General features: G+C 30.7%; 4 protein-coding genes across 4 annotated transcripts; 1 reads left to right on the forward strand and 3 right to left on the reverse strand.

Annotated features, from left to right (window-relative positions):
- Nucleotides 1-700: 700 nt before the first annotated feature.
- On the reverse strand, nucleotides 701-3,353 carry LOC123685041 (zinc finger protein 729-like). Its single transcript, XM_045624606.1, has 6 exons — nucleotides 3,142-3,353; nucleotides 2,773-3,090; nucleotides 2,260-2,570; nucleotides 1,753-2,189; nucleotides 1,449-1,692; nucleotides 701-1,271 (listed from the first exon to the last, which is right to left on the reverse strand). Exons 1-6 carry the CDS (start codon nucleotides 3,253-3,255, stop codon nucleotides 920-922), a joined length of 1,776 nt encoding a protein of 591 aa, XP_045480562.1. The 5' UTR covers nucleotides 3,256-3,353; the 3' UTR covers nucleotides 701-919.
- Nucleotides 3,354-5,503: 2,150 nt separating this feature from the next.
- LOC123685046 (hypoxia up-regulated protein 1) lies at nucleotides 5,504-8,769 on the reverse strand. The gene is made up of 2 exons (XM_045624614.1): nucleotides 8,630-8,769; nucleotides 5,504-8,453 (listed from the first exon to the last, which is right to left on the reverse strand). The coding sequence occupies exon 2, from the start codon at nucleotides 8,443-8,445 to the stop codon at nucleotides 5,644-5,646; it is 2,802 nt and encodes a 933-aa protein (XP_045480570.1). The 5' UTR covers nucleotides 8,446-8,453; nucleotides 8,630-8,769; the 3' UTR covers nucleotides 5,504-5,643.
- Nucleotides 8,770-8,771: 2 nt separating this feature from the next.
- LOC123685047 (39S ribosomal protein L48, mitochondrial) lies at nucleotides 8,772-9,960 on the forward strand. Its single transcript, XM_045624615.1, has 3 exons — nucleotides 8,772-9,221; nucleotides 9,272-9,532; nucleotides 9,693-9,960. The coding sequence occupies exons 1-3, from the start codon at nucleotides 9,120-9,122 to the stop codon at nucleotides 9,858-9,860; spliced, it is 531 nt and encodes a 176-aa protein (XP_045480571.1). The 5' UTR covers nucleotides 8,772-9,119; the 3' UTR covers nucleotides 9,861-9,960.
- A 1,500-nt stretch (nucleotides 9,961-11,460) lies between these two features.
- LOC123685048 (WD repeat-containing and planar cell polarity effector protein fritz homolog) lies at nucleotides 11,461-16,127 on the reverse strand. Its single transcript, XM_045624616.1, has 7 exons — nucleotides 15,587-16,127; nucleotides 15,409-15,535; nucleotides 15,180-15,357; nucleotides 14,777-15,124; nucleotides 13,953-14,665; nucleotides 13,565-13,766; nucleotides 11,461-13,209 (listed from the first exon to the last, which is right to left on the reverse strand). Exons 1-7 carry the CDS (start codon nucleotides 15,664-15,666, stop codon nucleotides 12,038-12,040), a joined length of 2,820 nt encoding a protein of 939 aa, XP_045480572.1. The 5' UTR covers nucleotides 15,667-16,127; the 3' UTR covers nucleotides 11,461-12,037.
- Nucleotides 16,128-16,163: the final 36 nt, after the last annotated feature.

The following is a 16,163-nucleotide window of genomic DNA, read 5'->3' on the forward strand; positions in this document are numbered from 1 at the left end:
ATATACAGGGTAAGAACTATTTAGAGGGGCACTACAGGGATATTGAAAACCGAAAACCATGGGTGAGTGTATACCGATGACGAATGCAAAAATCACAGATGGCAAATAAGGGGCCGACAAAGCGGATAGATAAAAGAAAATAATAAACCTCAGACATAGACTGCTCGTAGTGCAATCAACGTACTCATCTTGAAAGCAATAATAAACTCATAAACCGTAAACGGGATATTTTACTGAAGTGTGGATTTCAAAGGAAAGTAAAATAATTATTGATTCATTTCATGTGAAAAATTTCGTTCTTCGTCTTTGCAAGAATTCTGCAATTTATATTTTGGAAATCTTGAGGGGGGTAATTCCCCCAGTACCACCCCCTATTTCTATGCCCTTGTGGCCGATCTTGTTTTGAAAACTGGAAATGCTTGGAAAATTTGTTAAAAGTGGAATATTCAAATAAAGAAAATTTGGAATATAATTTTGACACACACTTACAATCCACTGTTTGGAGTCAAGGAAGAAGCTTGTCTAAGTAAAGACGTTTTGAGTAATGTGATTAGTGCTATAATAATGGGTTATGGCTGTATATTTGGTTAGTAACTTTTAGTTTCTGAAGATGGTAACATTGTTGTCGAAACGTTTTTCAAATGCTCTGGTTACTAAAATTCAGTAGGGAGAAAAGCGTTACTTATCAATGCTTGATGAATTATAGATAAAAATCTCAATAAACTTTATTCAATCTACATCCCTCCATGTGAGAAACTTTGCTCATTTCTCTAAAAAAGGTGAGTAGTTATAACATAAATGTAATTTTCTTTAAAAAGGACTCAATCAAATATTGTGTAAGTATAAAGGAAAATATAAACTAAATTTTCAGGTATCTTAAGATGACTCAATTTCGAACTACAATTAAAATTTCAATCTATTATTTGTAATGCACTTGCATATGTCTTTTGAGGTGATGAGATCTGTATGTTTTGTATTCACACATGGCACATTTGAATTTCTTTACACTTTCATCTGTTGTATGTGTCAATATGTGCATATTTAAACTCTTTTTCCATTTAGTGGTAAAGCTACATTCTGTACATTTATATTCTTTGGAATCATCACCAGTTTTATGCATCACTTCATGTTCAGTTAAACATGTTTTCCATTTTGTAGTAAACGAACAATCTTTACATTTAAACAGGGGAATTTCTGAAGCATCTTGATGGACCCTCATGTGCTGTTGTAAGTTGTTTTTCCATCTCGTTTGAAAGGAACAATCTGTACAGCTAAAAAGTAAACATCAAGAGAAGTGGTGAAAACAATGTCTTCAAGATCTCACAGTTACTAGCTTTCCAATACATGTGTGTTTTTTACCATTAAGACCAGCTCATCGTAATAGAAATAAAAGATGGAAATTGGAAAGACATGAAGTAATAGAAATAGTAAAAAAAAAAGATTTTTACCTATATGTTGTTAAATCATCTCCTTGTTTATGAACATGCATATGTCTAGCAAGTTTGCTGCTGAATTTACTGGTGAAAGGACATTCCGAGCAGTAAAATATCCTAACATCTTCATCCTTCATATGCCTTATCATATGTTTTGATAAATTATCTTTCCTCTTTGTTTTAAAAGAACATTGATCACAACTGAATTTAAAAGCATCATCTCCTGATAAATGGACCACTTTATGTTGAAGTAAACTACCTAAAAATTCAATATTAAACAAAAAAATATAGAATTTGCAAAATTCTTCCATATTCTCACCCCTCCAATTTGTACTGAAATCACATTCTTTACATTTAAATTTCTTTTCTTCAGTTTCATTGTGAGTTAGCTCATGTTGTGTTAAATATCCTTTCCATTTAGTTATGAACATACACTTTGAACATTTATACATCATAGTTTCTCTTTCATCTTTGTGAACAGTCAAATGTCTTTCTAGCTTACTTCTTTTTTTAGTACTAAATGAACACAATTCACACTTGAATTTTTTGAAGTCCATACCATTGGCATGTAATGACATGTGACGATCTAGATATTTTTGGCTTTTTACTGTGTAACCACATTGATTACATTTGAACAATGGTTTTTTATAATCAGGAAAATGGACAATCTTATGTTTGATCAAGCATGCCTTTCGTTTAGTTGTATAGGAGCAAGTTTGACAAAAGTAGCGCTTAGAAACTGGTTTGTATGGCTTACTGAAAAATAGAAGTTTAAGATGAAACATCTTAAAAGGAATAATTAATAATATCAGTTATTTCTACTTACCCTCCAATTTCACCTTGGATTCTCAAAATTGGCTCCGAGTTATCTTCTATTTTCACTTCCTCATTTATATCCAAAGAAGATGGTTCTTCTTTCACATATATTACATTGGGCAATAACACTTGAGAATCTTCTGTATCCTTTTCAGAAAATTCCGTTTTTACATAATCTACATCACAATTATCTTCTTGATTTATCATCATTCTCTCAGATAACCTTTTCAAAAGTTTGTTTTTCTCATAAAACGTAAATGATGTTATTAATAAGTTAACACAATTTTCACAAATTATTGATTCCTTTGTTATGGAAAGATCCTAGAAGTGAAAAATGAGAATATTTTCATTTCAAATCATTAATAGTAAAATAACTTTATTTTCACAAAATAGTTATCTTTCTTGAAATGAATATCTAGATGAATTCAAGTGAAGTAAAGACTTAAACCATCAAACATTCATTTAATTCCATAAAATGGAAATAGATTTAATTGAATCATGTGACAAATATTTGTGTACTTACAAGAGAAGAGGAACAACCACTTAACATCTGTTCAATCGGAACCTGCATTCCTTTATACCTTTCATTCATATTGAAAAACAATTCTGTTGTCACTCTCAGACAAATTCTACAAATATGATTATTTTGAGACGAAACTGTTCCAGTGTTTATTTCCAACAACTTTTCTAAAGTGGCAAATCTATTTTGTGGATATTTATTTTGGTCTACACAATTTCTCAACTTTATTTCTGTTTTCATACAAAGCATTATAAAGTTGTAAGTTATTTTCATGGTATTCATACATTCAGAACAAGCAAAACTATTCTGCTCGCCTGTGACCTAAAAATAACATGAAAATTATATATTTCAGAAATGTCTTGAGACATTTACCAATTTTTTATAATCTAGTTTAATAAAATTCATCATTAAAACTACTTCAGGATCATCCAACTCAATTTCTTTTCCTGCGGGTATTTCTCCTGCACATAATTTACAGATAAACATTTTGTATTTTTTGTTCTAAATTAATACTATAATAAAAATATTTTCATAAATATTTAGAACATCCTCTGACATATTGACAGATCAATAACAAAAGCTAACAACAGAACTACTAACTTCTGACCTCCGTTCTTCTTAATATATTAATCTTTGAACTATTTAATTATTTTGTTTCTTTCGTGTGGAGGAGGAAGTTATCTTTATTATTTAGTAAGTATTCTGTGCTTCTATGTTGAAAATAAGGTTGTTTTAGCCATAGACAGTTACTGATTTGAAACGTGACTATTGTACTTATGTAGAACATTAATAATATCTATATTCTAAGCGTGACTATGACCGTATATTATTGCAACGCACAAATAAGCGATCTTTTATTAAAGGATCCTCTATCGTGGACGTTAAAAGTGAACTATTGCAAGGTGCTTTTAACGAAAGTCAGTAAAGTGACAGATCTTTAAATTTGACATATTTATATTTTGTCACCTTTAGTTTGTATTCTGATAAATGAAATAATTCATTTGGTAAAAGTTCAAAATCGAAAATGAAAGAACAAATAGCGTTAGCAATTTTAGCTGGGAACATTATTGAGGAATTGATTTTTCATAATAGATACAGTTGGTGTAGAAAATATATCAAAACCAATTCAAACAAATCGACTAGTTGACTTGGAAAACTTTTACTACAAGTCTCGCAATCATTATCGAAGTTTTTATTTTTATAACTGCAAACTTCATTGTGGAAAATCATGGGCACTTCTAAGATAATTTGAATGCACATAAGTGGCTTTATAGAAATAGTTATCAGCTCTAGTTATAGGTAAGCTATTACCTGAATTGAATTTAAATTATATATTATATTACCTTAATTCATTTTTAGTCTACCAATTCGTTATATGGGAGGAGCTGTACCAAACTACTGGGGTTTTATCGATGGAACTATTAGAGAAACTTGTTGACAAAGTATCATCACTATGTAAAATATCAGTCTACTTTATGTACTTGTTTGAATGGAAGTCAATCAAGTATTTCTTTTCATGTAAAACCACCAGTATTGGAAGATTATTTTGTTTAACAGAATTATGTTATGTATTTTCCCACAATAATTTTGAAATAAGTGTACTTAACGTATAATTTTATAATAACATTATTGATAATTAATTAGGTTCTGCATTGTGATTTGCTTTTTTTATGCTATGTTGATCCAATATATAAAAAAGTACTTAGGTAACAAGTTTATTATTTTTCTTTCAAAACAATCCCATTGGTGTGTCCATATTACAGAATAAATTACTCATATTCAATATAAAAGAATGATTTTCAGTATGCAGTAGGATTCTGCAACAATACTACATTATACATATAGGTAAATTCTTATTTCTAATAAAATTCAGGATTTATCAGTATTATTTTTAATTCTTTTAGTAGGATCAAATTAAATATGATGTTTTGTTGAGAATCGTATAAGTTCTTGAAAAATTCGTTATTGAGAGCACATTTTTTTCCTCGAATCAAATGGTTCCCACAGATGCCCAAAATCAAGAAATAAAATGCAAATTTCTCGAAAAGTTCACTTTGTTTACCTAAACAGCTACAAATATTTATAGGTTAGTTCTTGCTGAATAACGACGGCAAATATTCGGCATAAACAGATATCTGTCAAAATAAAGGATCCTTAAATAAAAGTTGGTCGCCTGTATTTAAATAAAGTAAGGAAGGCCTGTATTTTAGATTTAGACAATCCTTAATATCTGACTCAATGCGCATGCGTACATGTCAAAATAAGAGATCCTGTAATAAAAGATCGCTTATTTGTGTGTTGCAATAACTCTCTTATAACTAGATTAGTTTGTCTATGACCAATCAGAAGCGAATCCAGTCATGATTGTAAAACCACAGATTACTAGTTAGTCTGTGGTAAAACGTCTTCACAGGAACAGTTTTGTGACGTCAGATTAATTCGTATCAAAATTATTTTTTAAAGTAAATTTAGCAAATTATAAGACTTCCGCAAGAAAAAATGTATGCTTTCATGATTTTTTCATAGTATTTTTAAAAACCAAACCTACTAAAAATTATAGATATCCACATCAATTTGAATATTTCATATAGATAATACATAAGATTTATTTATTCAAATCAGGGGCATATGAATTTGGATATTAGAAAGTGAATATATATACTGGGAAAATCTGATATATTCATATCCTATAAAAAAAATGATTGTTATAGATTGTAGAAAAAGCTAATAATAATTTCAAGTCCACACTATTTTTTTAATCTATCTTAGAAATCTTGTAGATCACACACATCAAATTGTTCAATAAATTAATTAAAGAAATTGCCTAATATATTAATATAACAGAAATATAAAAAATTGTTTTCTATTTTTATTTTATAGTTCATTATGCGGTGGTTCACTCTTTTCTCCGTCTGATTTAATTTTATCACTACTCTGTTCTTCATTTCCAATAGTCACTGTTTCATTTTTCATTTCTTCATCTGATTCAATTTTATTACTACTTTGTTTTTCTTCATTTCCATTAGTCAGTGTTTCATTTTTTTCACTTTCTTCTTCTGTTGGAGTTTGTAGAGTATCATCCTTTTTTATTGGTTTTCCTTTCTTTTCTTCCTTCTTTGGTTTCCATATCCTCAATTTATTGACCAAATATTTTACTTCTCGATCTAATAAGCCCATTTTTTCTGTTATCGATTTTACTGTCAAAACAACATTTTCATACCTTTTCAGTTTTTCCTGAGCTTCAACATTCTTCAATAACCAATCTTGTGTGTCAGATATTATTTTCTCTAGGGATTGAACTTCTTTATCAGTGAAAACATTTTTTGTAGGATTCACTGATTCTGTAAGATTTTTAGCAGATTCCAAGAAATGAGTAGAATGATTCAACATTGAATTGAGAGCACTCAAAGCTTCTGGTCTTTCTTGATGTTCCCATACCCTTGCAAATAATGGATTAGTTTCGGTTTTCAAATATTCTAGTTTGGTTTCATAAGTTGCTGCATCTACATCTGCACCTTCTTCATATAACCAGTCAGATACAGAAGAACAAAGGTTTAGAATTTTTTCTTTATCTTCAACTGTTACTGCCTCAGAGTATTCATCCTCAGAAAGTTTATTCTGAACATCAACAACAAATGTCTCAAGATTATTAAGAGCAGTAGACCTTCTCAAAATCTCCTTCTCTAAACTGTCCAATGTTTCTAGTTTAGTTTGAGATTGGGTAAACTGTTCTTGATCAAGAGATGGTATGTTCATCGATTTAATATTTACTAGTATTGGTTCCTTGATAGATAAAATCTTAGGTTTTGTTTTCATTGTATTATTTTTTATATCAGACGAGTTTGATGTTAACTTTCCTTCAATAGTTTCTTTAGTTTGCTTTTCATTCTCTGTAATGTTGGATGTTTCTGTGGGTATTTTGTCTGCCTCAAGTTTTTCTTCAACTTTTTCTTCTCCTCCAAATAATTTACTAATAGTACTTCCTAATTTAGATAAAGTTCCTTCATCTTCTGTCTCAATAACTTTCTTTTCTACAACTAAATCTACATTTATCAAATTGAGAACTCCTGATTCATCCATCTGAAAATGAGCTTTTATTCCTTTAGATTCAACATTCTCTGATAATGGATGTTTTTCAATAGCAGCCCGTACCCCCGTCAATGAGACTTCGGTGAGGTTTAGTATGCCTATATTTTTTATCTCATTAGCTTTCAAATAATCTAAGTCTGCATAATTAACGTTGAAAGTAAAATCATCAGTATGTTTATTGAATGTAATAATTTTTTTCTGAGGATAAGGATTCATCAAGCCAAATAGAGTTCGTTTAACTTGTTTCACATGGGATTCAACTTCTCTTTCAAATATAACTTGAATAGGAAATAAAACAGCATCTTTTGTGATGAATTTTTTAACTTGGAAACCAGTACTTAAATCAGCAGCCTTATAGACTGCACCCATAGCAGCTGCTTCATCTGTGTTCAAATTCTTAGCTAAATCTTGTCCAACAATATTACGAAGTATTTCTTGAACTTTTGGAACCCGAGTACCAGCACCAAAGAGTACAACCTGATGAAGCACATCTTTAGACAGTTGTGCGTTTTTCAATGCTTGTTCAATTGGGTTAGCGACCCTTTCCAATAAGTCTGGTATTAAATCTTCAAATTCTTGGCGTGTAACAGACAATTTGAAATCTTCTTCATCTAATAAACCTTCTATTTGTGCAATATGTTGAGCATTTGCAGATAACACATTCTTTAATCTGCCAGCTTCTTTGAAGAGTTTTGCCATGCTTCGTTTATTTTCGAAAACATTGTTTTTAGTTTTTTTAACTTCATTGAATTTAGCCCCTAAGTAATCTCGTAACCTAATTTGCATTTCTAAACCTCCTAGAGTACGATCATATCCTACTCCTATTATGCTCAGTTCTGGATGAGTCTCCAAATAACCTCTCTCTTTAGTTTTTGAATTTTGAAAACTAACTATTGTTGCAGTAGTAGATGATGCTCCCATGTCATAGAACATAATATATTGTGATGTTTCATTGAAATCTTTACTTCTAAATATTCCATAATTTAATGCAACAGCTGTATAATCATTTATTAATTGAAGTAATTTCAAATTAGCAAGTTTTACAGCTTGAATTAGGGCTTCTCTTTCAACCTGATTGAAGTAACCAGGGACAGTAATAACACATTCTTTGATTGGTTGGTGAGCTGCCTGCTCAGCAAATTCTTTAGCTTTTACTAGTAGCTGAGCTAATAGTTCTTCAACTGAATAAATGTTGTCTTCATCATGCTTAAACATTATTGTCTTCCTTTTAGGATTTTCTATGATATCATAATAGGGAAAACGTTGTTGATATAATTTCACCATTGGATGATTTATATCTTTACCTAATAGATCAAGTAAATACACATAAGCACTCTTTGGAAACCGAATTCCTAATGTTTGAGCATCTTCTCCAAATAATCGCTCATTATCTTTATAACTTATAATAGCTGGTGTTTTTCTTTTAGATTCTTTATTTAAAGCTATTTCCATTGGAACTCCAGGTGATACGACTCCTACTTTCATCCATTCTGAACCCAAATCAACTGACATTACAGCAAGACTGTTTACATAATGTATCAATATGAAACATATTGTTAGGGTTGCTACACTACCAGCAATCTTCATTCCGTTAACTGAAAGAAGGAAGTATTATTACAATTGAAATAATTTAAGCGAAAAGTAATCAATTTCTTGAATTGCATGCCTGTTTAACTCATAATTTCTATTTTTTTTTTAGATTTTTCATTTAAACAGAGGAATGATTTGCTCAGACATTTATCTGGAGATAAATTGAAAAATGAATACTTACTAATATAAATATTTCAATTCTTAATAAACACCCTGCATGTGTTCTTTGCAGATTAATCAAAAAATAAAGATTTCTCCACGTCAGAGCAATTCAATACATGACAAATTCGAGGTTCCAGATTTTTCAGAGGAGGATTTGGAGAAGGAGAAAAGATACCGGTGGAAAAGCACCAATCAAAATTAAGCAACGACGTGTAATTCTATTGGTCAAAATTAGTTCGGAGTCTTTAGTTTTTACTACATCAAATTTTTCTAATCGGAAAAAAAAAAAAACGAATGGACATTTTTGATTTCCCTGCAAACTGAAACATTTCGAAATATACTTTTCAAATTGTCCAAGTTTTATCATATGTGTATCCTAGAATTTATCAGTATATTCTATGGCGACGGTCAAAGCATAAAATTAACCTATCTAATAAATAATACATTTTCTCTTGGAATCTTTTCATATTATACTAAGAATTTTCTTAGCTGAAAAATCTTTTTTCAAAATGATTAAAGTATTGTCTAGACTAAGTAATGTAAAAACAGCTAGGACTATAACAAATTTGAGGAAATACAGTGATGATCTTTATGAACCTAGTTATTTAAAGGTAATCATCTACCTACTTAGTACCAGTTTGAAAATTTAGGCGATTTTCAGGAATTGCTACCAAAATTTCCCGTATATGAAACCCTTAATATTCAGCTGAGGGGTTATGATTATCCAATTCTAGAAAATTATCAAAAATTTGTCCATAAAATAGCTGATAATATGGATATAGATGTGGACGATGCTTGGGCTGTTCCTGGCCAAACACTTAACATTTCTACCTATAAACCCCAAAGTGAAGTAGTTAAAAGTCAATATAAATTAAGTGTTTATGAAAGAATGATTCAGATAAGGCAATGTTCATCCCTCCAGGTAAAGTGTTGGAATATTTAATGGATTTGGTCCTTGATGGAAATTCATTATCAAATGTTATTTTATATATGTCCAATATTAAAAAAACTGATCAAAGTGGACTTCTATTCACCAAACCTTAGGAATTTCATTTTAATAATTGAGATAAATATATTTTCAGCTTCCTATATTAATAAGAGCTATAGAAGCTTCTTTGCCAATGGGAGTAACAGTTAATATTATTCCTCATGAGCAATACCATGAAGACATAAGATATGTTCCAGATACTGAACTAAAACAGCTTAAGCAAGAATTGGATGATCTAGGTGGACCCGTCAAGAAGAAATAGAGGAAAATTATTTTATCTTATTGTTTCCTTTGAATATGATGAAATGCAAGTTTAGTTTATATATTTATTAAAAAGTATAAAAAAATATAGGTAAGATAAATATTGTCTTTCATTAGATAAAATTCATTTTATAATGTTATAAATATTTCTAAGACTAAACCTTTCTCGTGTCTATTTCTGGACCTAACAGTCCACTCTATAAATATGAATGCCTTGAGGCAAATTTTCAACACCCGAGTCAAGCATGAAATAAGATCAAACGTTTCCTCCTGAAATGTCATTCAGATTAGAAAAGACAGTAACTATAGCATATATAAGTAATGGTTTTTGCCAATTCACTTGATGTTTACCTTCTCATATTATATATAGAGTAATAATGAATAGACATGAAGAAGACATAGCCTAATAACAGGTTTAGAATGAATGGCTGTTTCATTTACATTAAAAAAACTGACATCAAACAGTTTTTTAAACAAAAGGTAAGGTAAATGCACTGGTTAGTCGACCGGCACTGGTTCTCGACCATTCCGTGATTTGAGATGAAATAATAATAAAAATATATCATGTAGTGCAAAATCTTTTCGCGGTAGGTGTTCTTGACCATTCTACCCTTCCAAGATAGTTTGCATAGTAGTGGTATAGGTCAAAGTTTTCGCGCTAAAAATTAGTTTATCATCGTCTATCATAGAAAAGGGTTCTTTCTCGCCCTCTCTTAGAAAAGTGCTATGTGATATATGACCAGAAAATAGTAATTATTTCTTATTTTAAATGAATTATGTGTATATATTTTGTTCCATATCAACTATAAGATATATTTTTGAGTGTATTTCAATCGAGAAGTAAATAAATGTATATTTTTTTGTTCAATATTCGGCGGTCCCGAACTGGTATTGGAAAATTTGTATCTTTTATTTCTCGACCAAAGTGGTCGAGAACCAATATGTAACTTCAATAATTGTTTAATTCAACCGATATATTTCTGTTGTATCATTTTCGTTTTTTTTTCGATTCCCTGAATCATTTATATATCTACTTTCTTAATATTAGTTTGCGACCACCGAATTAACGTTGAAACATTTATTTGTACCCTTTATTTATTCGCAGTCGAGAACCAATTTGATTGTACTTAATTCTCGACCACTGGTGGTTGGTGTTTTATATTTTATTTACTCATTAGTTTCTAAATAGATATTAAGAGCAAAATAACCAAATAATGTTGCATGAGTTGCTATTTTGAAATATTTATAGAAAGTGGAAACTTTTGCAAAATAATTTTTCTTTAGGTTCCGAGTGTTTCTTACTTGATTACCTCATCTGAAACTCATCTGAGTGATAGGTAGTGATGTCGACGGTACGGTACGAAAGTAAGTACTAATCACTCATCTCGCTCTAAAGTTTTTTATAAAATTTTTAAGTGGAGCGGTCACTATTATTAGTGGTCAAAAACTAACACAAAAATGGTCGAGAACTCTGCGGCGTGGTCAAGAACCGAAGGTTATTGAGATTTTCTACATGTTTTCACATTTCAAAGGTTAAATGCGGAAAGAACGCTTAAAATTATATGACAAATCATTTAAAACTCGCCAAAGAATCGATGAACACCAACACCATTAAAATTTGATGAGTTTATATGTGAAAAAATCGTGCTCGAAATCGATGTTTCTGTTAACTGGTCGAGAACCAGTGCATTTACCCTAATAATTTTCCACAGGAGATCATAATGTGGGTGATTCCAATTTTATAAACAGCAATGCTTAGCTAGATGTTCTGAAAATTTTTAAGTTTAATATCTACAGTAGGCTATGTGAACATATTCAAGTTTTTTTAGGTTATTCAAAAATGATTATTGAATACATAAAGAATGGATATTTTCATCTCACATACCCATTTTTTTAAAAAACAACAAAAAAGTAAAATTTAAACAGACAGCCAAAAAGAAACTTCAACCAATATTTCATTAAAATCACTTGAACATATATTTATATGTCTCCATTATTGATTAAATCGTTTTCTTTTGTGAAAAACATTATGATGTAGGTAACTACATCTATTAGTGATTGGGGTATGGTTCGTACATCACCTACTATGTTACTGAATAATAACATTACGAATAGGAGAGGTTAGTTATATAACAAATAAATAAATATACTTTAGATAATACTTTCAAAGTCCTGTTGTCAAACAACTCCAAAGTGAACAACCTTTATTTTTGGGGGATCCCTGTTCTCATCATCTTCGTTGGGTTTAACAGGTGCAAAATCTTTCAGATAATCTTCGTTTGGATGACATAAGGGCAAGCTATCTGCTAATTCTTTTTGTGGATCTGTCATATGTGGTAGAGGTGATGGTCTCACTGGTCTTTTAACTTCAGGCACTATGAAAGCGGTTACAGTGTTTGAAAATTTCACTTTTGATTGAGGCTTTTTAGGAGTTATGGACGATGTGGTGGCAGAAGAATATGACATTGATATTGGATACCCTTTTGACATGATTGGTTCTGTGTACAATGTATTAGAATGTGGAAAAGTATGTGAAATATTTGTTATGGGTAGTGGTGGTGGTGTTATGATTGGTTTTGTAGGTAGGAACGAGCTTTTTGGCTCTAACAAAGTACTCTTGTTTAGTACATGGGGTCCTATTGGTTGATAATTCATATTTTGCCTGACAAAGGGCCTATTTCCATCTATATTTATTTTCTGAGTATTTCTCCTGATGGTATTCGAAAACTGTGATAAATCCTGAGTATTGATTATAGAATCTGAAAAATTTACTTTGAATGGTGGCAGCGGAATAGTTTCTCCAGGTCTCAATTTCTCCGGAGCAGATTCATTAGAAAGTTGTGTGATATCCTTCATAGTTGATTTGTTTTCCCTGAAATCTAGATATGATGTTCCAAAATTGTTGGAAGTAGAAGAAACGTTTGTAAAAAACGTATAATTGCACGAATATGGATTATCATTCCAAGTAAACTGAGTATTCTTTTGCACATTATTTTGAGTTGCAACCTGTGGCATTCGTATCGTACCAGTCATTTTCTTTGAAACTGAACTGGCTGAAGGTAATGGTGGAACATAAGATAATGCTGGTTTATTGAAATTTGTTGGCACTTTAGGAGGTTTCACATAATTTCCTATTGAAGATACCATTTTAGAAGTATCATAAGTACCATTTGATGAAGTAAAATTCTTTGATTCTGGTTGATTGAAATTTGTACTTAACAGATTATCACTGAGTACATCTGAAACTTTACTTGTGGTGGTATCTAAATGTTCATTATTATGAGACATTTCTTTTGTATTATTGCAAGGAGATGAACATTCAGAACATGATGAACGTGAACAATTTGAAGCTGAAACAACACAAAATTAATTTATTTTATGTATACTAAAAAACTATCAAAGAGCTATTTGACAAATTTTTCAAATTCTAAAAATGGATTTTTCTAGTTTGAAGAACTTTTTTGAATATTCAATAATAAATTTTATTCCTGATTAATGTTCTAAATCTATGAGGATTTTAATAAACAGGACAACATTTTTTATATTGTGAAATAGCCTCTTTATACTGTGCCAATTTAGCAAATACAATTATCATTTCTTCTGAAATTCATGAAAAAATGTATTTGAGAATGATGGTAGTAAAACGATTCATGATTTTTTACACGATGAATCAATATGATGTTGAAATAATACACTTATTTTTACCTTCACTAGAGCATCTACTAATCAAGGCAGATGCTTGAGCTCTAGCAGCTGCTGCCATCTCAGTTTCCCCAATTTTGGAAGCAACATAATGAAGATCCATGAATAAATCGTGTTGCATCATATCAACAGCTAGAAGAAATGCCGTTTCATACATTCCAGCTCTGATTAATTGATGAAAAAATCTTCTAGTTAACGAAAACACCTAAAAATTATCTTATTTATTTTCGATAATAACATTTTTACTGAAAAAATATGAAAAAGGTTTCGCTAAATCTAAAAAAAAACTTTAAGTTTCAAGCACTTGGTGCAGAAATTATAAGTACGAAAATAATCATTCATGTTTCTTGAGTGCTAAAATGTACACAAAGAATAATATGGTAAAACGAACCTGTTTTTTGAATTGATTCCTCACGTCTTCATCTAAGGGGATAGTTGCAGCATGGAAACTACCTAAAGCATCTTGCAATTGCTGTGCTATCTCTTCCGAAAGTTTTTTTTTCAACAGATATGATGCAATCTTCTGAAGTACAAAAAAAGATTCTTCTCCAAATTTCCAATTCAGCAGTAATGCTATCGCCTTTTTGATTTCACATATATTTATATATCTCATCGCCAACGAAACAAAAGTTAATGATTTGATAGCATGAGTAACACAAACTATTGGTCCTTGTTCTAAAGCTATCAAGAGGTTGTGATTCTCCCAATTAAGGGAAACAACAGAAATTTGAGAATGAAAGTAGCCTGTCAAATCTAATAATGGAGAATGAGTTTCATCTTCATTCAGTATTTGACTCTTGACATTATTTAAAGCTATGTCATAATATTGGAGTTGTCCACTCTCATTGCAAATAGCTACAAGAGCACCATGTTTCTGCCAAGTACAGATTTTGGGAATGAAAGAAACTTTCACAGTTTTTGTTGAACCACTATTTCTATCTAAGATTGCTATTGTACTATCTATGCAGCATATCAAAAGATATTCTTCATTGGGACTCAGTTCACAACAACTAACATGTGTTTGAAGAGGCACAGCAGTTATAGCTACCGTCTTCAATGTATTATTAGACAGTTCTGAAGTGGTTATTTCTACTGATACTGTGCCTGAAAACGTTATTTATTATTTAAATTCCTTATCAAAAATATTTCTATTCAAGTATAAGCATACACCTTAATAACGTTTTACCCTATATTTCCATTAAAATTTCAACTTACCTCTCTTTGTAACTTTTTGCTCTACTGATATTAGAGTATGTTCAAAAAATTCACTAACTTTTATTATGAAAGGTTCTCCATCAGTGTTCTTATAAGCTAACAGCTCAGGGCTTCTTAACCCTAACCAATAAAGATGAAGGTTAGCTCTTTGATGATCCTTAGTTAAAGGACTCCAAGGTTGTGGATGTTCAGATCCGGGTCTACCCCAAACCACTAACCAGTTAGAATGAGTATGAACTCTACGTCTAGGTCCACCTTCTATAAGCCATCCATCTTTCCAAGAACCTCCATACCCTAATACATGTCCATCATTGCATATACAAATAACTTGTTGTCCCAAAATGAAACCTATAAATCAACAATAGATTGTTTCTCGAATAATCTTTAAATCTTCAAACTTTACCATCACAAATAATGTTCACTTGCAGCTTGGCAGATAATTGTTTGTCAAAAGTGATGTTAACTATATCACCTGTATTTTCATTTATTGTTATAAATATCAGAAGACCAGTAGACAATAACAATTGCAATATATTTTCCTTCCATACATAACATATAATTTTATTTTGTATCAAACTATCCTACAAAATAATTATTAAACTTTTAATTCCAACATGAGTTCTATACTGTACTTCTAATTCTTTCAATCTATCTTTCAACTTATTTTGTCTCTTATTGACTGGAGTCCATAAATTTCCTCGTTGGTTACAATAAATCTTCTTACTAGGTACATCAGTGAATTCTTTTTTAGAGTAATACCTACAATCGACATTATTAATGTTAAAAAAAATCTGGTAATTAATATATTACTTGAAAGAGCCATAATAGGAATTTGTTATGACATCCTCCTGAGAAGTCCAAAAATGAATTTCGCTAAGCAAGGAAGACATTTATCATTCTTTGTTTTATGAATTTTTGTCAATAGTGGTTATTATTTGGAGAATGATTGTGATGCATTGTGAAGGCAGTTCATTTATACAGTTAATGAACAATCATAATAAAATAATTGTATTTGTTTACTTCGACGTAGCAAGCATAGAGTAAGTAAACATGTTCTATGGTAGCAAGTCAGAGGCGAAAAAAAAAAATGATTGGATGGGAGCATAGAGAAAGGAGAGAACTCTGTTATCTGTGGGAGAGAAAGAGTGACGACTCAGCGATAAAATAAATAAGCGTGATTGTGGCGACCTTATGGGCAGGGAATGGAACTAATGATGTTGATTCTGCGCCTTATTATTTCATAATTCCAAACAACTCACAATTTGAATGAAAACCTGCACCGAAAATTGTGAAAAAACTGTAATATCAATTACAGTTTTTTCAATATTTCGGTGAGGTTTTGCATCCAACTTAATTTTTACTTAAGTAATAATACCCAACGAATATT

This window comes from Harmonia axyridis, chromosome 7, assembly GCF_914767665.1.
Source record: "Harmonia axyridis chromosome 7, icHarAxyr1.1, whole genome shotgun sequence".
NCBI classification, from domain to species: Eukaryota; Metazoa; Arthropoda; class Insecta; order Coleoptera; family Coccinellidae; genus Harmonia; species Harmonia axyridis.